Raw genomic sequence first — 22,975 nt, forward strand, 5'->3', positions numbered from 1 at the left:
ACTATTTAGCGATGGAGATTGTGGTGAATAGCAGAAAGAGGCTTTAGTAGTGAATGGGTTATTGAGATGGAGGGTTGTGGTTATTTAGGGTTTATTCATGTCTTGGTGTGTATAGTAGTTTTGGTGATCTTTCTGCCTGGAGTGTGGTGGCTTTGGGGTGGAACAGTTGCAACAGTAAGGAAAATAATGGGGGGTATTATTCTTTGTGCCTTTGCTGAACTTTGTGCTATCTAAGCAAGTAGTTTATCTCTACTTCTGCTGAAAATCTGTTTCAAACCTTCTACCAGCAACCTAATATTAATATCATGCAAATCACTTTACTATACTTTCCTTGACCTGGTTTAAAATCCTTACATGAGCCACAAGGCAGACAGATGTTCAAGCCAAACCATGATCCTTACACCAGCCAAGCAAATATAAATAATCTTTTTATATGAATGAAACCACCAGACCCCCCCACGGTAATAAATCCAAAGTACAACCTAACCTGCTGTAATAATTTTCCTACACATGCCCCACTCACAAACAGTCCCCTACGTGATCTAACTTTGATCATAATTAAGTTTAACCATAGCCTGGTCCCCACTGCAATTACATATAAATAGACATACCACAATTATCACAAACCAAGCCTGCCCCACTTGTCTGTTCCAACACCACAACCCTTCAACCACAATTATCCCAATACGTGGCCTCCCCTAGAAGCTCATTTCATAATACACAATGGACTTTTTTACACTACAGCCTAATCACAATACCCCAACACCAAATTTACTTCCTTCTATTGTAACCATTTCATTCTTCCCGAAAAACAGGGTTTATTTAATGAATGCATTAAAATTTGATAGCAAGATGATGTTTTCACAGTCGTGATAAAACTGGTAGGTGGCGTGTATGCTGTAGGTAATCAGAATTAAATCAGAAGACTGGGAGGACTACTTTTTAACAGCAAACCTTTCCACTGAAATCCTGAATGGTTTATGTGTTAAATAATTGCTTAAAAAGAGAATATAAACAGGTGAGAAACCTGGAAATGGCTGAAGGGACAGTCAACACTAAAATTGTTATTGTTTAAAAATATAGATAACGCCATTACTACCCATTCCCCCAGCTTTGCACAACCAACATTGTTATATTAACATACTTTATAACATTCAAACCTCTAAATTTCTGCCTGTTTCTAAGCCACTATAGACAGCCTCTTAATCACATGCTTTTTTATGTGCTTTTCCCAACAGGAGACTGCTAGTTCGTGTGGGCACTGGGCCATATAGATAACATTGTGCTCACACCTGTGGGTTGTGCACAACACAGCTAAAATGCAAGTCAATAGATAATAAATAAAAAGATTTTATTTTGGGAGGGGCTGCAGTGAGGGAATTATCTGGGAAGTATAGTTTGGGACAATTATGGATAATGATAAAAAAAAGGTAATTTTTCAAACCAAGTAATTGTTAAAATACATATAACCATGGTTACATGGGTAAGTTTACCATATTTAAAAAGTATTACATTGTGTACAAACTAGATATATACATGAAAAAGAAAGTTTTATATTTTTTGTTAATGTTTTTGCAAAATGTATGAGACCACTAATACCTAAAGAGCCATGAAACCCAAAATTTTCTTTCATGAATCAAACAGAGCATACAGTTTGCTTGATTCTTTTGATATCCTTTGTTAAAGGATCAGCAATGTAGTACTGGGAACTAGCTTAACACATCTGGTTACCTAATACAAAAAGAGGCATATAAGTGCAGGAACCAATCAGTAGCAAGCTCCCAGTAATGTATTTCTGTTCCTCAGGCTATCTAGATATGTCTTTCAACAAAGGATGCCAAGCGAACAAAGCAAATTAAATAATAGTAGTAGTTGGAAGCATGTTTGAAATTTGCATGCTCTATCTGAATCATGAACAAATACTCTTGACTTTACTGACCCTTTAAATAGTTATTTACATCTGCTTCAGTTTTTTTTAACTTACGTGCTGCCGGTGGCAATCAGTATCTTGTTGTATTCCATTCTGAACCCATCCTTGAAAATCACTGTCTTGTTTCTTATGTCCACATTGACAACCTGAAATCATTTCTGCAGAATGTGAACTTAAGACTCCTTCAAAAAGGTTTTTAAGATGCACCAAAAATAAATTTCCTTAACCCTATCACTGAAATTATTCATAATTTGTTGCCTTTCATCAGCTGCTTAGTAAATATGAATCTATATATTGGAGTTAAATATAATTCAATAGCCTTTGCATTTTTGTTACATTTTATTTTGCTAATTTAAGATTATTTCCCCTGTTACAAAATCAGAGTCACTGGGGCCTATCTATCAAGCTCCGAATGGAACTTGATGCCCCGTGTTTCTGGCGAGCCTGCAGGCTCGCCAGAAACACCACTTATGAAGCAGCGGTCTAAAGACCGCTGCTCCATAACCTGTCCGCCTGCTCCGAGCAGGCGGAAAGACATCGCCGGAAATCAACCCGATCGAGTACAATCGGGTTGATTGACACCTCCCTGCTGGCGGCCGACTGGCCGCGATTCTGCAGGGGGAAGCGTTGCACCAGCAGCTCTTGTGAGCTGCTGGTGCAATGCTAAATACGGAGAGCGTATTGCTCTCCGTATTTAGCGAGGTTTGGCGGACCTGATCCGCACTGGCAGATCAGGTCCGCCAGACTTTGATAAATCGAGGCCACTGTATGTACAATACAAATTTACTAAATATCCACTCAAATTTCAATTTTATTATATGTAGTATATATATATATATATATATACAGTGTATGTGTGAAAATTAGGATAAAAAAACTTTCAGATTTATAGAATTTCAATATTTTCTGTATGAAAAAAGGGTTAAGCTAAAATTATTTTTAGCATAAAAAGTATTTTAAGCAAAGAAACATACAGCTTTAAGAGATAAATGTAATACATATAAAACAATAAATCTTTATTTAAAAACTCTCTTACAGGTGTGTATATACTAGTTGACAATCATACCACCTTTATCTGACACATTCCATAAGACGCTACATTGTCTTTTTCCTCAATTTAACCTTTAGACTATTGCTAAAGTATTATGTTCTGATGCAAGATAAGCATAATATAAATTAACAGCATAAGCTTGAGCAACCTGTTTTTTACCTTGTGAACTTATTTATATTCACAATAAACCTAGAAAGATGAACATAATCATACATCAGTTCAAGCAACTTTTAATAACCTTGCTGTTCATTTTTTAATCTTTTCAATTGACATAACTGCACTTGTGATGTAAATTCTAAAAATATACCCCCAGTCACAATGTAAATATTAGCTTAAAGGGGCAGTATACACCAATTTTCATTTAACCCCTTAGTGACCGAGGACGTGCAGGGTACGTCCGAAAAAAAAGGCAGTTAACGCCTGACGACGTACCCTGCACGACCTCGGCTAAAGTGAGTGCTGGAAGCGATCAAGATCGCTTCCAGACACTATTACAGTACCGCAGAGATGCGTCGATGTCTAGGCATCCCTGCAGTGCTGTTCCGGAGTGCCGGGACCGGAGCGATCACTCCCCCTTGAGTGATCACTTCCGGTTTTGCTCTACGTGGAGCCCGGCAGTGCAGCAGAGCATCGGAAGCGATCGGACACGCTTCCGATGCTCTGCTAGTGTGCTAAGTGCCTCGATGGGTCGAGGCACTTAGTTAGTATATAAATTAAATTAAAAATAGGGAAAAAAAAACGGGTAATAAAATATAAAAGCCCCTATATAGCCCCCCCTCCCCCATGAGGCTTCCAAAATGGCGATGCCCAGTGCATCATGGGGCCTCTGGGGGTGTCCCTAGCCTGCCTCATCATAGGGGCAAGCTAGGGTCACCCAATCTGATCCTTCCCACAAAAAAAAAAAAAAAATAATAAAATCTCCCATTTGTCTGATCAGGTCAATATTTGTAAATATTGACTCTGATCAGTGTGGATCTCCCTCCCTCTCCTCACTTGCTATTTTGTTGGAGAGAGAGAGAGACCTGTATTTTAGCAGAGAGAGATTTATTTCTTTTATTTGTTAAAAAATTTAAAATCCAAAGGCTCTTTTCAGAGCCATTAACCCCTAGCTTGCCAGTGATCACTATAAATCACTGGCAGTAGCACAGCTGCACTTTGTTTTGCTGTCTGTGCATTTTTTTAGAGGTTAATTTTTGTTGTTGTATTTTTTTAAAAAAACCCAAAGGCTCCTTTCAGAGCCATTTAGCTAATTTAATTTAATTTAAAGACTATTTAACCCCTAGCTTGCCAGTGATCGCTATACATCACTGGCATTAGCATAGCTGTACTTTTTTGCTGTCTGTGCATTTTTTAGGGGTTAATTTTTGTTGTTGTAATTTTTTAAAAACCCAAACGCTCCTTTCAGAGCCATTTAGCTAATTTAATTTAATTTAAATAGTATTTAACCCCTAGCTTGCCAGTGATCGCTATAAATCACTGGCATTAGCATAGCTGTACTTTTTTGCTGTCTGTGCATTTTTTTAGGGGTTAATTTTTGTTGTTGTAATTTTTTAAAAACCCAAAGGCTCCTTTCAGAGCCATTTAGCTAATTTAATTTAATTTAAAGAGTATTTAACCCCTACCTTGCCAGTGATCGCTATAAATCACTGGCATTAGCATAGCTGTACTTTTTTGCTGTCTGTGCATTTTTTTAGGGCTTAATTTTTGTTGTTGTAATTTTTTAAAAACCCAAAGGCTCCTTTCGGAGCCATTTAGCTAATTTAATTTAATTTAAAGAGTATTTAACCCCTAGCTTACCATTGATCGCTATAAATCACTGGCATTAGCATAGCTGTACTTTTTTGCTGTCTGTGCATTTTTTTAGGGGTTAATTTTTGTTGTTGTAATTTTTTAAAAACCCAAAGGCTCCTTTCAGAGCCATTTAGTTAATTTAATTTAAAGAGTATTTAACCCCTACCTTGCCAGTGATCGCTATAAATCACTGGCATTAGCATAGCTGTACTTTTTTTTAAAAAGCCCAAAGGCCATTTAGTTAATTAATTAATTTTGGTTTTCTGTGACAGATACAATAATGTCAAAGAAAACATATAGTGCTGAGGAGGCATATGCCATCCTTGCGTCAGAGTCAGATGCCTCTACCCCCAATTTTGACCCTGCCATATGCTCAGATACATCATTATATGCAGTCTCAACTGATAGTGATGTATCTGTGGCTGCTAGCCCCCCTGCAAGCCCCCCTGCTAGCCCCCCTGCCAGCCCCCCTGCTAGAAGGAGGCGTGTTGCTGCCATTTCCGCTGAAGAGTGGGTAACGCCTCATCTCCAGAGGCCAGATATCCCACCCTTCACAGCAAATGCTGGCATAAATATAGATGTGGCAGGTTTTAGCCCCCAATAGTTTCTGGAGGTGTTTCTGGGTGATGATGTATTGGGGAACATTGTCGCCCAAACTAATTTATATGCCCATCAGTACCGTGCTGCAAAGCCTGAAACATATTTGGCAAAGCAGCAATGGGCCCCCATCAATGTGCCAGAATTTAAAAAATTCTGGGCATTGATTATGCTGATGGGCATCATAAAGAAGCCCTCCGTTCGCTCCTACTGGAGCAGTAGCCCCATCTGCTCTACCCCCATTTTCTCCCAGAGTATGTCGAGGCAGAGGTATGAAATGATTCTTCATTTCATGCACTTCAGCGACAACAGCCTGTGCCCCCCTAGGGAGCATCCCCAATTTGACAGGCTGTATAAAATCCGCCCCCTGATTACCCACTTTTCTGCCAGGTTTGCAGAGGCTTATACACCTGGAAGGAATATATGCGTTGATGAATCCCTGATGAAGTATAAGGGAAGGCTGGGATTCAAGCAGTATATTCCTTCCAAGCGCTCCAGGTATGGGGTAAAGGTGTATAAGCTCTGTGAGAGCGAGACTGGGTATACTCAGGCCTTACGGGTGTATGAGGGAAAGGATAGCCACCTTGACCCTCCAGGTTGCCCAGAACATATGGGAACCACTGGCAAGATTGTCTGGGACCTGATATTACCCCTAATGAACAAAGGGTATCACTTGTACTTAGACAATTTTTATACAAGTGTCCTTTTGTTCAAGCTACTGTATTGCTTTGATACAGTAGCTTGCGGTACTATTAAAAAGAATCGCACAGGTTTCCCAGGACAACTTGTACGCACCCGGCTACGAAGGGGGGAGACCTCAGCTCTGCGCCAAGAGGAGCTGTTGGCACTTAAGTACAGAGACAAGAAGGATGTATACCTTCTTACCACCATCCACACAGAGAGGACGGTGGCGGTCTCTGTACGTGGCAGAGCTGAAATCATAAGGAAGCCAGTGTGCATCAAGTCTTATAACCGGCATATGGGTGGGGTTGATCTGGCAGATCAGCTGCTGCAGCCCTACCTAATTATGCGGAAGACAAGGGCCTGGTACAAAAAGGTTGCAATTTACCTAATGCAGATTGCAACCCACAACGCTTTTTTGTTGTTCAAAAAAGCAAACCCCGGAATGAAACAGACTTTTTTACAATTTCAGCTCCAGATCATTTCGGGGATTTTGTACCATGATGCACCTGCTCCCCGGGCGGTGATGGGAGAGAGCAGAGTTGGGGCTACTCATTTTATATTTAAAATCCCCCCTACTGCCGCAAAGCAGAGACCACAAAAAAAATGCAGAGTCTGTACCAAGAGGGGGCAGAGAAGGGACACTGTATATCACTGTCCTGATTGCCCTGGACAGCCTGGACTCTGCATTGGGGACTGCTTCAAGCGGTACCATACAATGGTCAATTTTTAAAAAATAAATACATTTGCTGTTATTTTTTTTTGTTATGTTTACTGTTAAATTTTTTGTTATTTTTTTACTTTTAATGTGCCAGATTTTTACATTTCACTAATATATTTTTTTTTTCTAAAATGGGGCTGTTCTTTTTTTTTTTTTTACAAAAACCCCTGTCAAACCTATGCATGGGGGACATAGGTGTTCTCAAGGTGCCTTGCAGAAAACAACCTGTAGTATTTTTTTTGCACTAACTTACAACAGTCTCTCCTAAATCATAGTCAAAAAGCAATGTGTGTGTAAAAATGAAAATTGAAAAAATGCCACCATACACTTTCTCCAATTTTTTTGGCTAAAACGGTTGCTTCAAAGGCATCAAAGCACACCATATACAATACCTTGGGGTGTCAACATTTAAAAAATATACACTTTCATGGCAATAAATAAAAGTGGGGTTTACAATAGGCCCCAAACTAAAGATAGGCCTATCAGAAGAAATACTCTCACTTAATAACTAAAATCACAAGTCATAAAATTGTAACATAACCTTCCCAAAATCCTGGCAAACCTATGCATGGGGGGCATAGGTGTACTCAGGGTGCCTAGCAGAAAACAACCTGAAGTATTTTTTTGCACTAACTTACAACAGTCTCTCCTAAATCATAGTCAAAAAGCAATGTAAGTGTAAAAATGAAAATTGAAAAAATGCCACCATACACTTTCTCCAATTTTTTTGGCTAAAACAGTTACTTCAAATGCATCAAAGCACACCATATACAATACCTTGGGGTGTCAACATTTCAAAAATATACACTTTCATGGCAATAAATAAAAGTGGGGTTTACAATAGGCCCCAAACTAAAGATAGGCCTATCAGAAGAAATACTCTCACTTAATAACTAAAATCACAAGTCATAAAATTGTAACATAACCTTCCCAAAATCCTGGCAAACTTATGCATGGGGGGCATAGGTGTACTCAGGGTGCCTAGCAGAAAACAACCTGAAGTATTTTTTTGCACTAACTTACAACAGTCTCTCCTAAATCATAGTCAAAAAGCAATGTGTGTATAAAAATGAAAACAAGCCAAGAAACTTATGCATAGGTGGTATCACTGTACTCAGGAGATGTTGGTGAACACATATTGGGGTCTTCTTTGGCAGTAACACATAACAGGAGCTGAGAATTCATGTCTAAAGTTCAATGTGTGTGAAAAATAACACACAAAAAATGACTGCCCAATAGTTTGACAAAGACTGGTGGTTGAATTAGTGCATGGAAAGTGTTAAAATACCAGCATTTGAAATACCCTAGGGTGTCTACTTTTCAAAAATATATGGTTTGATGGGGGTAAATTACATTGGCCGGCTTCAGAAATGTCCTACATAGGACATGGGTGCATGGGATGTGAAAATTCCAAGTTGAAAAACTGGAATGCGCCCCCTAAAAATAAGGCCTTTTAGCCCCCAGAGAACCCGACACACCTATACATAGGTGGTATCACTGTACTCGGGAGATGTTGTTGAACACATATTGAGGTTTTTTTTGGCAGTACCACATAACAGGGACTGAGAATATATGCCTAAAGTACAATGTGTGTGAAAAATAATGCAAAAAAATGACTGCCTAAAAGTTTGACAAAGACTAGTGGTTGAATTAGTGCAGGGAAAGTGTTAAAATACCAGCATTTGAAATACCCTAGGGTGTCTACTTTTCAAAAATATATGGTTTGATGGGGGTAATTTACATTGCCCGGCTTCAGAAATGTCCCAAATAGGACATGGGTGCATGATGACAGATATGAAAATTCCAAGTTGAAAAACTGGAATGCGCTACCTAAAATTAAGGCCTTTTAGCCCCCAGAGAACCCGACACACCTATACATAGGTGGTATCACTGTACTCGGGAGATGTTGTTGAACACATATTGCGGTTTTTTTTGGCAGTAACACATAACAGGGACTGAGAATCCATGCCTAAAGTACAATGTGTGTGAAAAATAACACAAAAAAATGACTACCCAAAAGTTTGACAAAGACTAGTGGTTGAAATAGTGCATGGAAAGTGTTAAAATAACAGCATTTTAAATACCCTAGGGTGTCTACTTTTCAAAAATATATGGTTTGATGGGGGTAATTTACATTGCCCGGATTCAGAAATGTCCCAAATAGGACATGGGTGCATGATGACAGATGAAAATTCCAAGTTGAAAAACTGGAATGCGCCCCCTAAAAATAAGGCCTTTTAGCCCCCAGAGAACCCAACACACCTATACATGGGTGGTATCACTGTACTCAGGAGATGTTGGTGAATACATATTGAGGTTTTTTTTGGCAGTAACACATAACAGGGACTGAGAATATATGCCTAAAATACAATGTGTGTGAAAAATAATGCAAAAAAATGACTACCTAAAAGTTTGACAAAGACTTGTGGTTGAATTAGTGCATGGAAAGTGTTAAAATACCAGCATTTGAAATACCCTAGGGTGTCTACTTTTCAAAAATATATGGTTTGAAGGGGGTAATTTACATTGCCCGGCTTCAGAAATGTCCCAAATAGGACATGGGTGCATGATGACAGATATGAAAATTCCAAGTTGAAAAACTGGAATGCGCCCCCTAAAAATAAGGCCTTTTAGCCCCCAGAGAACCCAACACACCTATACATGGGTGGTATCACTGTACTCAGGAGATGTTGTTGAATACATATTGAGGTGTTTTTGGTCAGTAACATATAACAGGAACTGAGAATCCATGCCTAAAGTACAATGTGTGTGAAAAATAACACACCAAAATGACTACCCAAAAGTTTGACAAAGACTGGTGGTTGACTTAGTGCATGCAAAGTGTTAAAATACCAGCATTTGAAATACCCTAGGGTGTCTACTTTTTAAAAAATATATGGTTTGATGGGGGTAATTTGCATTGTCCGGCTTCAGAAATGTCCCAAATAGGACATGGGTGCATGATGACAGATGTGAAAATTCCAAGTTAAAAAACTGGAATGCGCCCCCTAAAAATAAGGCCTTTTAGCCCCCAGAGAACCCAACAGACCTATACATGGGTGGTATCACTGTACTCAGGAGATGCTGCTGAAGACATATTGGGGTGTTATTTGGCAGTAACCCTTAACGTTCTCAGTAAATGTATTCTTGAATTGCTATTTTGTCAAAAAATCACCACTTTTTTTTTTTTTCAAACTTTGGCATAGATTGGTGGTAACATAGTTGCATGGAAAGAGTCAAAATACCCCATGTTTAATACCTTAGGTTGTGTTCTTTTAAAAAATATATATATGTGAAGGGATAATCAGGGATTCCTGACAGATATCAGTATTCCAATGTAACTATCGCTAATTTTTTTTAAAAAAATTTGGAAATAGCAAAGTGCTACTTGTACTTATTGCCCTATAACTTGCAAAAAAAGCAAAAAACATGTAAACATTGAGTATTTCTAAACTCAGGACAAAATTTAGAAACTATTTAGCATGGGAGTTTTTTGGTAGTTGTTGAAGTGTAGGAGATTTTGAGGGTCAAAGTTAGAAAAAGTGTGTTTTTTTCAATTTTTTCCTCATATTTTATAAAAATTTTTATAGTAAATTATAAGATATGATGAAAATAATGGTATCTTTAGAAAGTCCATTTAATGGCGAGAAAAATGGTATATAATATGTGTGGGTACAGTAAATGAATAAGAGGAAAATTACAGCTAAACACAAACACCGCAGAAATGTAAAATTAGCCTTGGTCCCAAACGGACAGAAAATGGAAAAGTGCTGCAGTCGTTATTCAGATAGCGCATGCAATTTTAATCAACTTTCTAATTTACACCTTTTATCAATTTTCCTTTGTTCTCTTGCTTTCTTTATTATAAAATGAAGGCATCTAAGCTATTTTTTTGGCTCAGAACCATGGAAAGCACTTGTTTATTGGTGGGTGAATTTATCCACCAATCAGCAAGAACAACCCAGTTTGTTCAACAAAAATGGGCCGGTATCTAAACTTACATCTAAACTTACTTTCTTGCATTTCAAATAAAGATACCAAGAGAATGAATACAATTTGATAATAGGAGTCAATTAGAAAGCTGCTTAAAATTGCATGCTCTATCTGAATCACAAAAGAAAACATTTGGGTTCAGTGTCCCTTTAACTGCACGTAATAGACATTACTATAAAGAATAACATGCACAGATACTGATCTAAAAATCCAGTGTAAAACCTTTTAAAAACTTACTTAGTAGCTCACAATTTAACAGTTAATAAGATAAGCCTGGGACACCCACTGAAAGGGGCTGATAGCAGAACCTCCCCCCTGTCCCCTGCATATGAATCGACCCATCATACAAACAGAAGCAGTCTGAAGTCTGTTGACATCAGTATACATCTAAAACTTTGGGGCTTGATTAGGAGTCTGAAAATCAGCACACTGTTATTTAAAAATAAGCAAAACTATAACATTTTACAAAAACACACCCAGATGGGTTATATAAATGGATCATCTACAAAACATTTATGCAAAGAAAAATCTAGTGTATAATGTACCTTTAAGTAAGATTCGTTTTGCAAAATAAGATGCAGATATGTTAAACATTAATGAATAGAAAATGGCTTTTTCATTTACATAGCTATACACTTTATTTTAGATAGTATCATTTTTCTTTGGAACAGCTAAAAAAATGGGAATTTAAAATGCCTTGCAGTCTTTATTTTTGAGGTATGTCACTGTCTAATAATGCAGAGGGAGATCTGCTTATTAGCCTGTGAGCAATCATGTCTTAGGTCCTAGTGTCACTTCCTGTTAGCTTCAAAATCAAAATAAGCAGAATTAACATAAAAATAAATATATAAAAGACTAACATGAAAATTATTCCTTTTCATATGTATAATGGACATATTTAAACATGTCTGCCCCTTTAAATAGAATAAGAGACACTCATTCGTGTCAATAGTAATATGTCCCAGGACATATTTAAAAATGATAGAAATCTGAATGTATTTTTATTTTCCCTGGTAAAACATTTTTCTACAACCCCAATTCCGAAAAAGATGGGACAGTATGGAAAATGCAAAAGAAACAAACAAAAAGAGTCATTTGAAAAATGCAATTCACCCTGTACTATATTGAAACCACATTATTAACACATTATTTGATGCTTTACTTTGTGAATTTAATGGATTTTTTAAAATATACACTCATTTCAAATCTGATGACTACAACTTGTTCCCAAAAAGTTAGGATGGGGCAATTGAGGACTAATAGCGATGGGACAAGTTGAAATAAAAAGGCGATGTAAAACAGGTGAGGCTATCGTCTAATTATAAGATATAAGGAGCCTCCAAAGAAGGCCTAGTCCTTCAAGACCAAGGATGGGCCGAGGCTTGCCAATCTGCCAACAGATGCATCAGCGAATAATCCAAGACTTTGAGAACAACATCCCCTAAAGACAAAATGGTAGGATTTTGGGCATTTCACTTTCTACAGTGCACAATATAATTAACCCCTTAATGACCACAGCACTTTTCCATTTTCTGTCCGTTTGGGACCAAGGCTATTTTTACATTTTTGCAGTGTTTGTGTTTAGCTGTAATTTTCTTCTTACTCATTTACTGTACCCACACATATTATATACCGTTTTTCTCGCCACTAAATGGACTTTCTAAAGATACCATATCTTATAATTTACTATAAAAAAATTTATAAAATATGAGGAAAAATGGAAAAAAACACACTTTTTCTAACGTTGACCCCCAAAATCTGTTACATATCTACAACCACCAAAAAACACCCATGCTAAATAGTTTCTAAATTTTGTCCTGAGTTTAGAAATACCAAATGTTTACATGTTCTTTGCTTTTTTTGCAAGTTATAGGGCCATAAATACAAGTAGCACTTTGCTATTTCCAAACCACTTTTTTCCAAAATTAGCGCTAGTTACATTAGAACACTAATATCTTTCAGGAATCCCTGAATATCCCTTGACATGTATATATATTTTTTTTAGTAGACATCCCAAAGTATTGATCTAGGCCAATTTTGGTATATTTCATACCACCATTTCACCGCCAAATGCGATCAAATACAAAAAATAGTTCACTGTGTTTTTTTCCATTTTTCCTTACTGTCTGCCAGTACCCAGTTTGCAAAAAAAAGTGCTTTTTTTTTGTTTGTTTGGTTTTTTTCTGTAGTGTAGCTCCCCCCCCCCCCCACACACAGACAAACCCCCACCACCTTGCTGATCGTTTTTTTTTTTAAACTCTTTTTTAGCCATTTTTTAACATTTGTTAACATTTTTTTATTATTGGATTTCCTGTAGCGTAGTGGTTCCCACCCGCTCCCTCCCCGTGCAAGCGCCCGCCCTCCCGTGCACGCGCGCGCGTCTGTGCACGCCCCCGGCCATCCCCGCCCATGATCCCGCCCCCCCTCCACATCAGCAGGGCCATCGATGGCTGCCACCCGCCTCCCGGTCCGGCTCCCACCCACCAACGCAGTGAGCCACCAATCTCCGGTGCAGAGAGGGCCACAGAGTGGCTCTCTCTGCACCGGATGGCTTAAAAAGGTTATTGCAGGATGCCTCCATATCGAGGCATCACTGCAATAACCGGAAAGCAGCTGGAAGCAAGCGGGATCGCTTCCAGCTGCTTCCCACACCGAGGACGTGCAGGGTACGTCCTCAGGCGTTAACTGCCTTTTTTTTGAGGACGTACCCTGCACGTCCTCGGTCATTAAGGGGTTAAAAGATTCAATGAATCCAGTCAAATCTCTTTGTATAAAGGGCAAGGCCAAAAAAACACTTCTGAATATACATGATCTCTGATCCTTTAGACGTCACTGTCTCAAAAACCATCATGAGTCTGTAATGGATATCCTGACGACATAGGCTCGGGAATACTTTGGTAAACCTTTGTCAGTCAAAACCAGTCACCGCTGCATCCACAGATGCAAGTTAAGGTTTTACTATGCAAAGCAGAAGCCATACATCAACACTGTCCAGAAGCGCCCCCGACTTCTCTGGGCTCTGAGATAGACAGTAGCACAGTGGAATTGTGTTTTGTGGTCCGACGAGTCAACATTTCAAATAGTTTTTGGGGAAAAAAAGTAATTGTGTTCTCCGGGCCAAAGAGGAAAAGGACCATCCAAGCTGTTATCAGCATCAGGTCCAAAAGCCAACGTCTTTCAAGGTATGGGGTGTGTCAATGCCCATGGCATGGGTAACTTGTACATCTGTAAGGGCACCGTTAATGCAGAAAGATATGTATACATTTTGGAGCAACATATGCTGCCATCCAGACGTCGTCTTTTCCAGGGAAGTCCCTGCAATTTTCAGCAGGCCAACGCCAAACCACATTCTGCCCGGATTACAAGCGCATGTGTGGCACATTATGAAGCGCAAAATAAGGCAACGAAGGCACATACAGTGTCGCAGCTTAAGACATGCATAATGGTTGAATGGGGGAAAATTCCGCTTGCTGAACTAGTGTCTTCAGTTACCAAATGCTTAATAAATGTTATTAAAAGAAAAGGTGATGTTACACAGTGGTAAACAGTCGACTGTTCCAACTTTTTTGGAACATCATCAGATTTTAAATGAGTGTATATTTTCAAAAATACATTAAATTCACATAGTAAAACATCAAATAATGTGTTAATAATGTGTTTTCTATATAGTGCAGGGGGAATTGAATTGTCAAATGACTCTTTTTTTTTTTTTTTTTTGCATTTTCCATACTGTCCCAACTATTTCTGAATCAGGGTTTTAAATAAATGTAGCTAAACAGTTTGCCCGGCACTGCTCTAACATAGAAATTGCTTCTAAATGTGCATATGCAACTTAACTGTTTCTGAAAGGCGAGTCCCAAGCAATATTTCTACTGTGTGTTTAACTACTTTGTGGATTATAGTATGTCATGTTTTGACTATAATGGCCCTTTAAGTTTTAGCACAAAAACAAAACTTCAAAAGTCCTGAATCCACAATGTATGGCATATTATTGCACAGGTTATCTTAACCTTCTAGGTAATTTTCTATTTACTTTGTTATAATGTATAAAGAAATATAACGCCATACCAGACAACTAAATCAATTTCTTCATTTCAGATATTTGTACAAAATAGCTTTTATATTTATGGTCATAAAAAATAGATTGCCTTGTTTTAATCTATCATACAAACATTCTTTGAGGTTTAATTAAATCACTTATTAAATAACTATTAATATGTATTTACTATATAAACTTTATTAATATAATGAAAAAACATGTAGTATTGAATTAACATGTTTATTTATCGTATGCTAGCTTCCTTACCTGTGTTTCTGTCAGTACTTCAATGTCATAGGTATGGAAGAATTCTTTGGATCGAAGGAAAATCTGCTCTGCTTGAGAATCCATTGACTATGGTAGAAACAAGAAAAATAAAGAAATATAAAGATTCAAACGTATTTCCTGTTTATTAATGTTAACTGTATGAAACAGGATTTTTGTGTATTCCTTAGCTAGATTTTATTTTATAATGTTGGATCCAAATAGCAAAGAAGTAACCAATATCCCAAAAGTTAAAGGGACACTGAACCCAAATTTTTTCATTTGCGATTCTGATAGAGCATGCAATTTTAAGCAACTTTCTAATTTACTCCTATTATCAATTTTTCTTCGTTCTCTTGCTATCTTTATTTAAAAAGAAGGCATCTAAGCTTTTTTTTTGTTTCAGAACTCTGGACAGCACTTTTTTATTGCTGGATGAATTTATCCACCAATCAGCAAGAACAACCCAGGTTGTTCATAAAAAATGGGCCGGCATCTAAACGTACATTCTTGCATTTCAAATAAAGATACCAAGAGAATGAAGAAAATTTGATAATAGGAGTAAATTAGAAAGTTGCTTAAAATTGCATGCTCTATCTGAATCACGAAAGAAAAAAACAGAATTTATGTTTACCTGATAAATTACTTTCTCCAACGGTGTGTCCGGTCCACGGCGTCATCCTTACTTGTGGGATATTCTCTTCCCCAACAGGAAATGGCAAAGAGCCCAGCAAAGCTGGTCACATGATCCCTCCTAGGCTCCGCCTACCCCAGTCATTCGACCGACGTTAAGGAGGAATATTTGCATAGGAGAAACCATATGGTACCGTGGTGACTGTAGTTAAAGAAAATAAATTATCAGACCTGATTAAAAAAACCAGGGCGGGCCGTGGACCGGACACACCGTTGGAGAAAGTAATTTATCAGGTAAACATAAATTCTGTTTTCTCCAACATAGGTGTGTCCGGTCCACGGCGTCATCCTTACTTGTGGGAACCAATACCAAAGCTTTAGGACACGGATGAAGGGAGGGAGCAAATCAGGTCACCTAAATGGAAGGCACCACGGCTTGCAAAACCTTTCTCCCAAAAATAGCCTCAGAAGAAGCAAAAGTATCAAACTTGTAAAATTTGGTAAAAGTGTGCAGTGAAGACCAAGTCGCTGCCCTACATATCTGATCAACAGAAGCCTCGTTCTTGAAGGCCCAAGTGGAAGCCACAGCCCTAGTGGAATGAGCTGTGATTCTTTCGGGAGGCTGCCGTCCGGCAGTCTCGTAAGCCAATCTGATGATGCTTTTAATCCAAAAAGAGAGAGAGGTAGAAGTTGCTTTTTGACCTCTCCTTTTACCGGAATAAACAACAAACAAGGAAGATGTTTGTCTAAAATCCTTTGTAGCATCCAAATAGAATTTTAGAGCGCGAACAACATCCAAATTGTGCAACAAACGTTCCTTCTTTGAAACTGGTTTCGGACACAGAGAAGGTACGATAATCTCCTGGTTAATGTTTTTGTTAGAAACAACTTTTGGAAGAAAACCAGGTTTAGTACGTAAAACCACCTTATCTGCATGGAACACCAGATAAGGAGGAGAACACTGCAGAGCAGATAATTCTGAAACTCTTCTGGCAGAAGAAATTGCAACTAAAAACAAAACTTTCCAAGATAATAACTTAATATCAACGGAATGCAAGGGTTCAAACGGAACCCCCTGAAGAGCTGAAAGAACTAAATTGAGACTCCAAGGAGGAGTCAAAGGTTTGTAAACAGGCTTAATTCTAACCAGAGCCTGAACAAAGGCTTGAACATCTGGCACAGCAGCCAGTTTTTTGTGAAGTAACACCGACAAGGCAGAAATCTGTCCCTTCAGGGAACTTGCAGATAATCCCTTTTCCAATCCTTCTTGAAGGAAGGATAGAATCCTAGGAATCTTAACCTTGTCCCAAGGGAATCCTTTAGATTCACACCAACAGATATATTTTTTCCAAATTTTGTGGTAAATCTTTCTAGTTACAGGCTTTCTGGCCTGAACAAGAGTATCGATAACAGAATCTGAGAACCCTCGCTTCGATAAAATCAAGCGTTCAATCTCCAAGCAGTCAGCTGGAGTGAAACCAGATTCGGATGTTCGAACGGACCCTGAACAAGCAGGTCTCGTCTCAAAGGTAGCTTCCAAGGTGGAGCCGATGACATATTCACCAGATCTGCATACCAAGTCCTGCGTGGCCACGCAGGAGCTATCAAGATCACCGACGCCCTCTCCTGATTGATCCTGGCTACCAGCCTGGGGATGAGAGGAAACGGCGGGAACACATAAGCTAGTTTGAAGGTCCAAGGTGCTACTAGTGCATCCACTAGAGCCGCCTTGGGATCCCTGGATCTGGACCCGTAGCAAGGAACTTTGAAGTTCTGACGAGAGGCCATCAGATCCATGTCTGGAATGCCCCACAGCTGAGTGACTTGGGCAAAGATTTCCGGATGGAGTTCCCACTCCCCCGGATGCAATGTCTGACGACTCAGAAAATCCGCTTCCCAATTTTCCACTCCTGGGATGTGGATAGCAGACAGGTGGCAGGAGTGAGACTCCGCCCATAGAATGATTTTGGTCACTTCTTCCATCGCTAGGGAACTCCTTGTTCCCCCCTGATGGTTGATGTACGCAACAGTTGTCATGTTGTCTGATTGAAACCGTATGAACTTGGCCCTCGCTAGCTGAGGCCAAGCCTTGAGAGCATTGAATATCGCTCTCAGTTCCAGAATATTTATCGGTAGAAGAGATTCTTCCCGAGACCAAAGACCCTGAGCTTTCAGGGATCCCCAGACCGCGCCCCAGCCCATCAGACTGGCGTCGGTCGTGACAATGACCCACTCTGGTCTGCGGAATGTCATCCCTTGTGACAGGTTGTCCAGGGACAGCCACCAACGGAGTGAGTCTCTGGTCCTCTGATTTACTTGTATCTTCGGAGACAAGTCTGTATAGTCCCCATTCCACTGACTGAGCATGCACAGTTGTAATGGTCTTAGATGAATGCGCGCAAAAGGAACTATGTCCATTGCCGCTACCATCAACCCGATCACTTCCATGCACTGAGCTATGGAAGGAAGAGGAACGGAATGAAGTATCCGACAAGAGTCTAGAAGTTTTGTTTTTCTGGCCTCTGTCAGAAAAATCCTCATTTCTAAGGAGTCTATTATTGTTCCCAAGAAGGGAACCCTTGTTGACGGGGATAGAGAACTCTTTTCCACGTTCACTTTCCATCCGTGAGATCTGAGAAAGGCCAGGACAATGTCCGTGTGAGCCTTTGCTTGAGGAAGGGACGACGCTTGAATCAGAATGTCGTCCAAGTAAGGTACTACAGCAATGCCCCTTGGTCTTAGCACAGCTAGAAGGGACCCTAGTACTTTTGTGAAAATCCTTGGAGCAGTGGCTAATCCGAAAGGAAGCGCCACGAACTGGTAATGTTTGTCCAGGAATGCGAACCTTAGGAACCGATGATGTTCCTTGTGGATAGGAATATGTAGATACGCATCCTTTAAATCCACCGTGGTCATGAATTGACCTTCCTGGATGGAAGGAAGAATAGTTCGAATGGTTTCCATCTTGAACGATGGAACCTTGAGAAACTTGTTTAAGATCTTGAGATCTAAGATTGGTCTGAACGTTCCCTCTTTTTTGGGAACTATGAACAGATTGGAGTAGAACCCCATCCCTTGTTCTCTTAATGGAACAGGATGAATCACTCCCATTTTTAACAGGTCTTCTACACAATGTAAGAATGCCTGTCTTTTTATGTGGTCTGAAGACAACTGAGACCTGTGGAACCTCCCCCTTGGGGGAAGTCCCTTGAATTCCAGAAGATAACCTTGGGAGACTATTTCTAGCGCCCAAGGATCCAGAACATCTCTTGCCCAAGCCTGAGCGAAGAGAGAGAGTCTGCCCCCCACCAGATCCGGTCCCGGATCGGGGGCCAACATTTCATGCTGTCTTGGTAGCAGTGGCAGGTTTCTTGGCCTGCTTTCCCTTGTTCCAGCCTTGCATTGGTCTCCAAGCTGGCTTGGCTTGAGAAGTATTACCCTCTTGCTTAGAGGACGTAGCACCTTGGGCTGGTCCGTTTCTACGAAAGGGACGAAAATTAGGTTTATTTTTTGCCTTGAAAGGCCGATCCTGAGGAAGGGCGTGGCCCTTACCCCCAGTGATATCAGAGATAATCTCTTTCAAGTCAGGGCCAAACAGCGTTTTCCCCTTGAAAGGAATGTTAAGTAGCTTGTTCTTGGAAGACGCATCAGCCGACCAAGATTTCAACCAAAGCGCTCTGCGCGCCACAATAGCAAACCCAGAATTCTTAGCCGCTAACCTAGCCAATTGCAAAGTGGCGTCTAGGGTGAAAGAATTAGCCAATTTGAGAGCATTGATTCTGTCCATAATCTCCTCAAAAGGAGGAGACTCACTATCGACCGCCTTTATCAGATCATCGAACCAGAAACATGCGGCTGTAGCGACAGGGACAATGCATGAAATTGGTTGTAGAAGGTAACCTTGCTGAACAAACATCTTTTTAAGCAAACCTTCTAATTTTTTATCCATAGGATCTTTGAAAGCACAACTATCCTCTATGGGTATAGTGGTGCGTTTGTTTAAAGTGGAAACCGCTCCCTCGACCTTGGGGACTGTCTGCCATAAGTCCTTTCTGGGGTCGACCATAGGAAACAATTTTTTAAATATGGGGGGAGGGACGAAAGGAATACCGGGCCTTTCCCATTCCTTGTTAACAATGTCCGCCACCCGCTTGGGTATAGGAAAAGCTTCTGGGAGCCCCGGCACCGCTAGGAACTTGTCCATTTTACATAGTTTCTCTGGGATGACCAACTTGTCACAATCATCCAAAGTGGATAATACCTCCTTAAGCAGAATGCGGAGATGTTCCAACTTAAATTTAAATGCAATCACATCAGGTTCAGCCTGTTGAGAAATGTTCCCTGAATCAGTAATTTCTCCCTCAGACAAAACCTCCCTGGCCCCATCAGACTGGGTTAGGGGCCCTTCGGAAATATTATTATCAGCGTCGTCATGCTCTTCAGTATCTAAAACAGAGCAGCCGCGCTTACGCTGATAAGTGTTCATTTTGGCTAAAATGTTTTTGACAGAATTATCCATTACAGCCGTTAATTGTTGCATAGTAAGGAGTATTGGCGCGCTAGATGTACTAGGGGCCTCCTGAGTGGGCAAGACTCGTGTAGACGAAGGAGGGAATGATGCAGTACCATGCTTACTCCCCTCACTTGAGGAATCATCTTGGGCATCATTGTCATTATCACATAAATCACATTTATTTAAATGAATAGGAATTCTGGCTTCCCCACATTCAGAACACAGTCTATCTGGTAGTTCAGACATGTTAAACAGGCATAAACTTGATAACAAAGTACAAAAAACGTTTTAAAATAAAACCGTTACTGTCACTTTAAATTTTAAACTGAACACACTTTATTACTGCAATTGCGAAAAAACATGAAGGAATTGTTCAAAATTCACCAAATTTTCACCACAGTGTCTTAAAGCCTTAAAAGTATTGCACACCAAATTTGGAAGCTTTAACCCTTAAAATAACGGAACCGGAGCCGTTTTGAACTTTAACCCCTTTACAGTCCCTGGTATCTGCTTTGCTGAGACCCAACCAAGCCCAAAGGGGAATACGATACCAAATGACGCCTTCAGAAAGTCTTTTCTAAGTATCAGAGCTCCTCTCACATGCGACTGCATGCCATGCCTCTCAAAAACAAGTGCGCAACACCGGCGCGAAAATGAGGCTCTGCTTATGCTTTGGGAAAGCCCCTAAAGAATAAGGTGTCTAATACAGTGCCTGCCGATATTATTATATCAAAATACCCAGATAAAATGATTCCTCAAGGCTAAATATGTGTTAATAATGAATCGATTTAGCCCAGAAAAAGTCTACAGTCTTAATAAGCCCTTGTGAAGCCCTTATTTACTTGCTGAATAAACATGGCTTACCGGATCCCATAGGGAAAATGACAGCTTCCAGCATTACATCGTCTTGTTAGAATGTGTCATACCTCAAGCAGCAAGAGACTGCACACTGTTCCCCCAACTGAAGTTAATTGCTCTCAACAGTCCTGTGTGGAACAGCCATGGATTTTAGTAACGGTTGCTAAAATCATTTTCCTCTTACAAACAGAAATCTTCATCTCTTTTCTGTTTCTGAGTAAATAGTACATACCAGCACTATTTCAAAATAACAAACTCTTGATTGAATAATAAAAACTACAGTTAAACACTAAAAAACTCTAAGCCATCTCCGTGGAGATGTTGCCTGTACAACGGCAAAGAGAATGACTGGGGTAGGCGGAGCCTAGGAGGGATCATGTGACCAGCTTTGCTGGGCTCTTTGCCATTTCCTGTTGGGGAAGAGAATATCCCACAAGTAAGGATGACGCCGTGGACCGGACACACCTATGTTGGAGAAATTTGGGTTCAGTGTCCCTTTAAAATAAAAATCTTTATTCATGGTTCAGTCATAAAATCACATATTGATAGTGCATGAAGGTGTATTAGCATGACAAGCTGACGCGTTTTAGCTTTGTGACGTAGCCTTTGCTGAGACTATGGCATAAAGCCGGAACACGTCCGTGTGTCACGTTGACACACCTTACAGCACTATCAATATGTGATTTTATGACTGAAACATGAATAAAGATTTTTATTTTAACTCCCGGGATAATGGATACTTCTTTGCTACTTTGTGACCACACACCCTTTCCCCGGAAGGGGTACCTGTTCAAGAGCGGAGTTAATCTCTATTGTTTTTGGCTGATCGCTCTACATTGGAGGCGTGACCTGGGATGATCTGTCACAGTGACGTGGGATGCTGAGTGTTGGCTCGATGAGCAGTGGGACAATGTGCTCGAGTGAGGGTAAGTCACAGTATGTGAACCAGAAGTGATCCTACTATGGACATCATGGAGCACAAGGTATTTTATGTATACTTATGACCCCCTGGGACTGAGCACAGTTTTTTATTCACCCCACCTCCACATAGCCCTCCCACCCCCTCTTATAGCACGAACATTCCTACTGGAGTTAATCAGGGATCCAGCAGAGTTAGCTTCTCAACTTGCAAAGCTGTCTGTCCACCTTTGCTGCATACGCGCAGCGGATCTATTCATCCACTGGCTGGTATGTATCAATACACAATCCGATGAGTGTGTAATGCCCACGCCTTAATTCGCACAGCCAATCACATGAGTGAAGGGACTGTCAATCACTAAGAGAGAGTGAGCAAGCTCTCTGTGATTTCTCTTCGCCACCTCAGAGGTGAGCAGCAAAAAAAATTGAACTAAAAAAAGTCCTTGCAGAAAGTGAAAAAAATTCTGCCTTTGCAGTGTTGAACTAGCCCCCAGTAGTCCATTGCCGCTCCTTTAACAAAGGATAGCAATAGAATTAATCAAATTTGATATTAGAAATTGGAAAGTTGTTTAAAATCGGTGTATGCTCAGTGATTGCTAACCTTGGTACCCCTGATGTTTTTGGAACTAAATTTCCCTTGATGCTCAACTAGACTACATAGATTCTAAGCTTCATGGGAAATGTAGTTCCAAACCATCTGGGGTGCCAAGGTTAGCCATCACTGCTCTACCTGAATCATGAAAGAAAAAATGTGGGTTTCATGTCCTTTTAAAGGTAGGGAACTCTTAAGCAGGTATTACAAACACAATAGTTTGAATACAAATTCAAACTGACATTCATTTTTTTCTTCCAGTAGCATCAATCCAGATTGCACAGCTTACTTTTACACATTTACACCATGACTGACTTTTATGCCTATATGAATAAGATGGCAAACTGAAGACTCAGGATCAGGGTTAATTTATTTAGGGACAGATTACGAATGG

General features: G+C 39.9%; 1 protein-coding gene across 2 annotated transcripts in view; it reads right to left on the reverse strand.

The window, feature by feature from the left end:
• Window positions 1-22,975, reverse strand: part of AIFM3 (apoptosis inducing factor mitochondria associated 3) — a 161,385-nt gene that overhangs the window by 113,679 nt on the left and 24,731 nt on the right. For both annotated transcript variants that reach the window (XM_053700492.1, XM_053700490.1), the window contains exons 8-9: window positions 15,071-15,157; window positions 1,985-2,076 (exon numbers count right to left, since the gene is read on the reverse strand). In XM_053700492.1, the coding sequence (XP_053556467.1) occupies window positions 1,985-2,076; window positions 15,071-15,157 (179 nt within the window). The remainder of the gene's footprint in view (window positions 1-1,984; window positions 2,077-15,070; window positions 15,158-22,975) is intronic.

Source organism: Bombina bombina, chromosome 2 (genome assembly GCF_027579735.1).
Source record: "Bombina bombina isolate aBomBom1 chromosome 2, aBomBom1.pri, whole genome shotgun sequence".
NCBI lineage: Eukaryota > Metazoa > Chordata > Amphibia > Anura > Bombinatoridae > Bombina > Bombina bombina.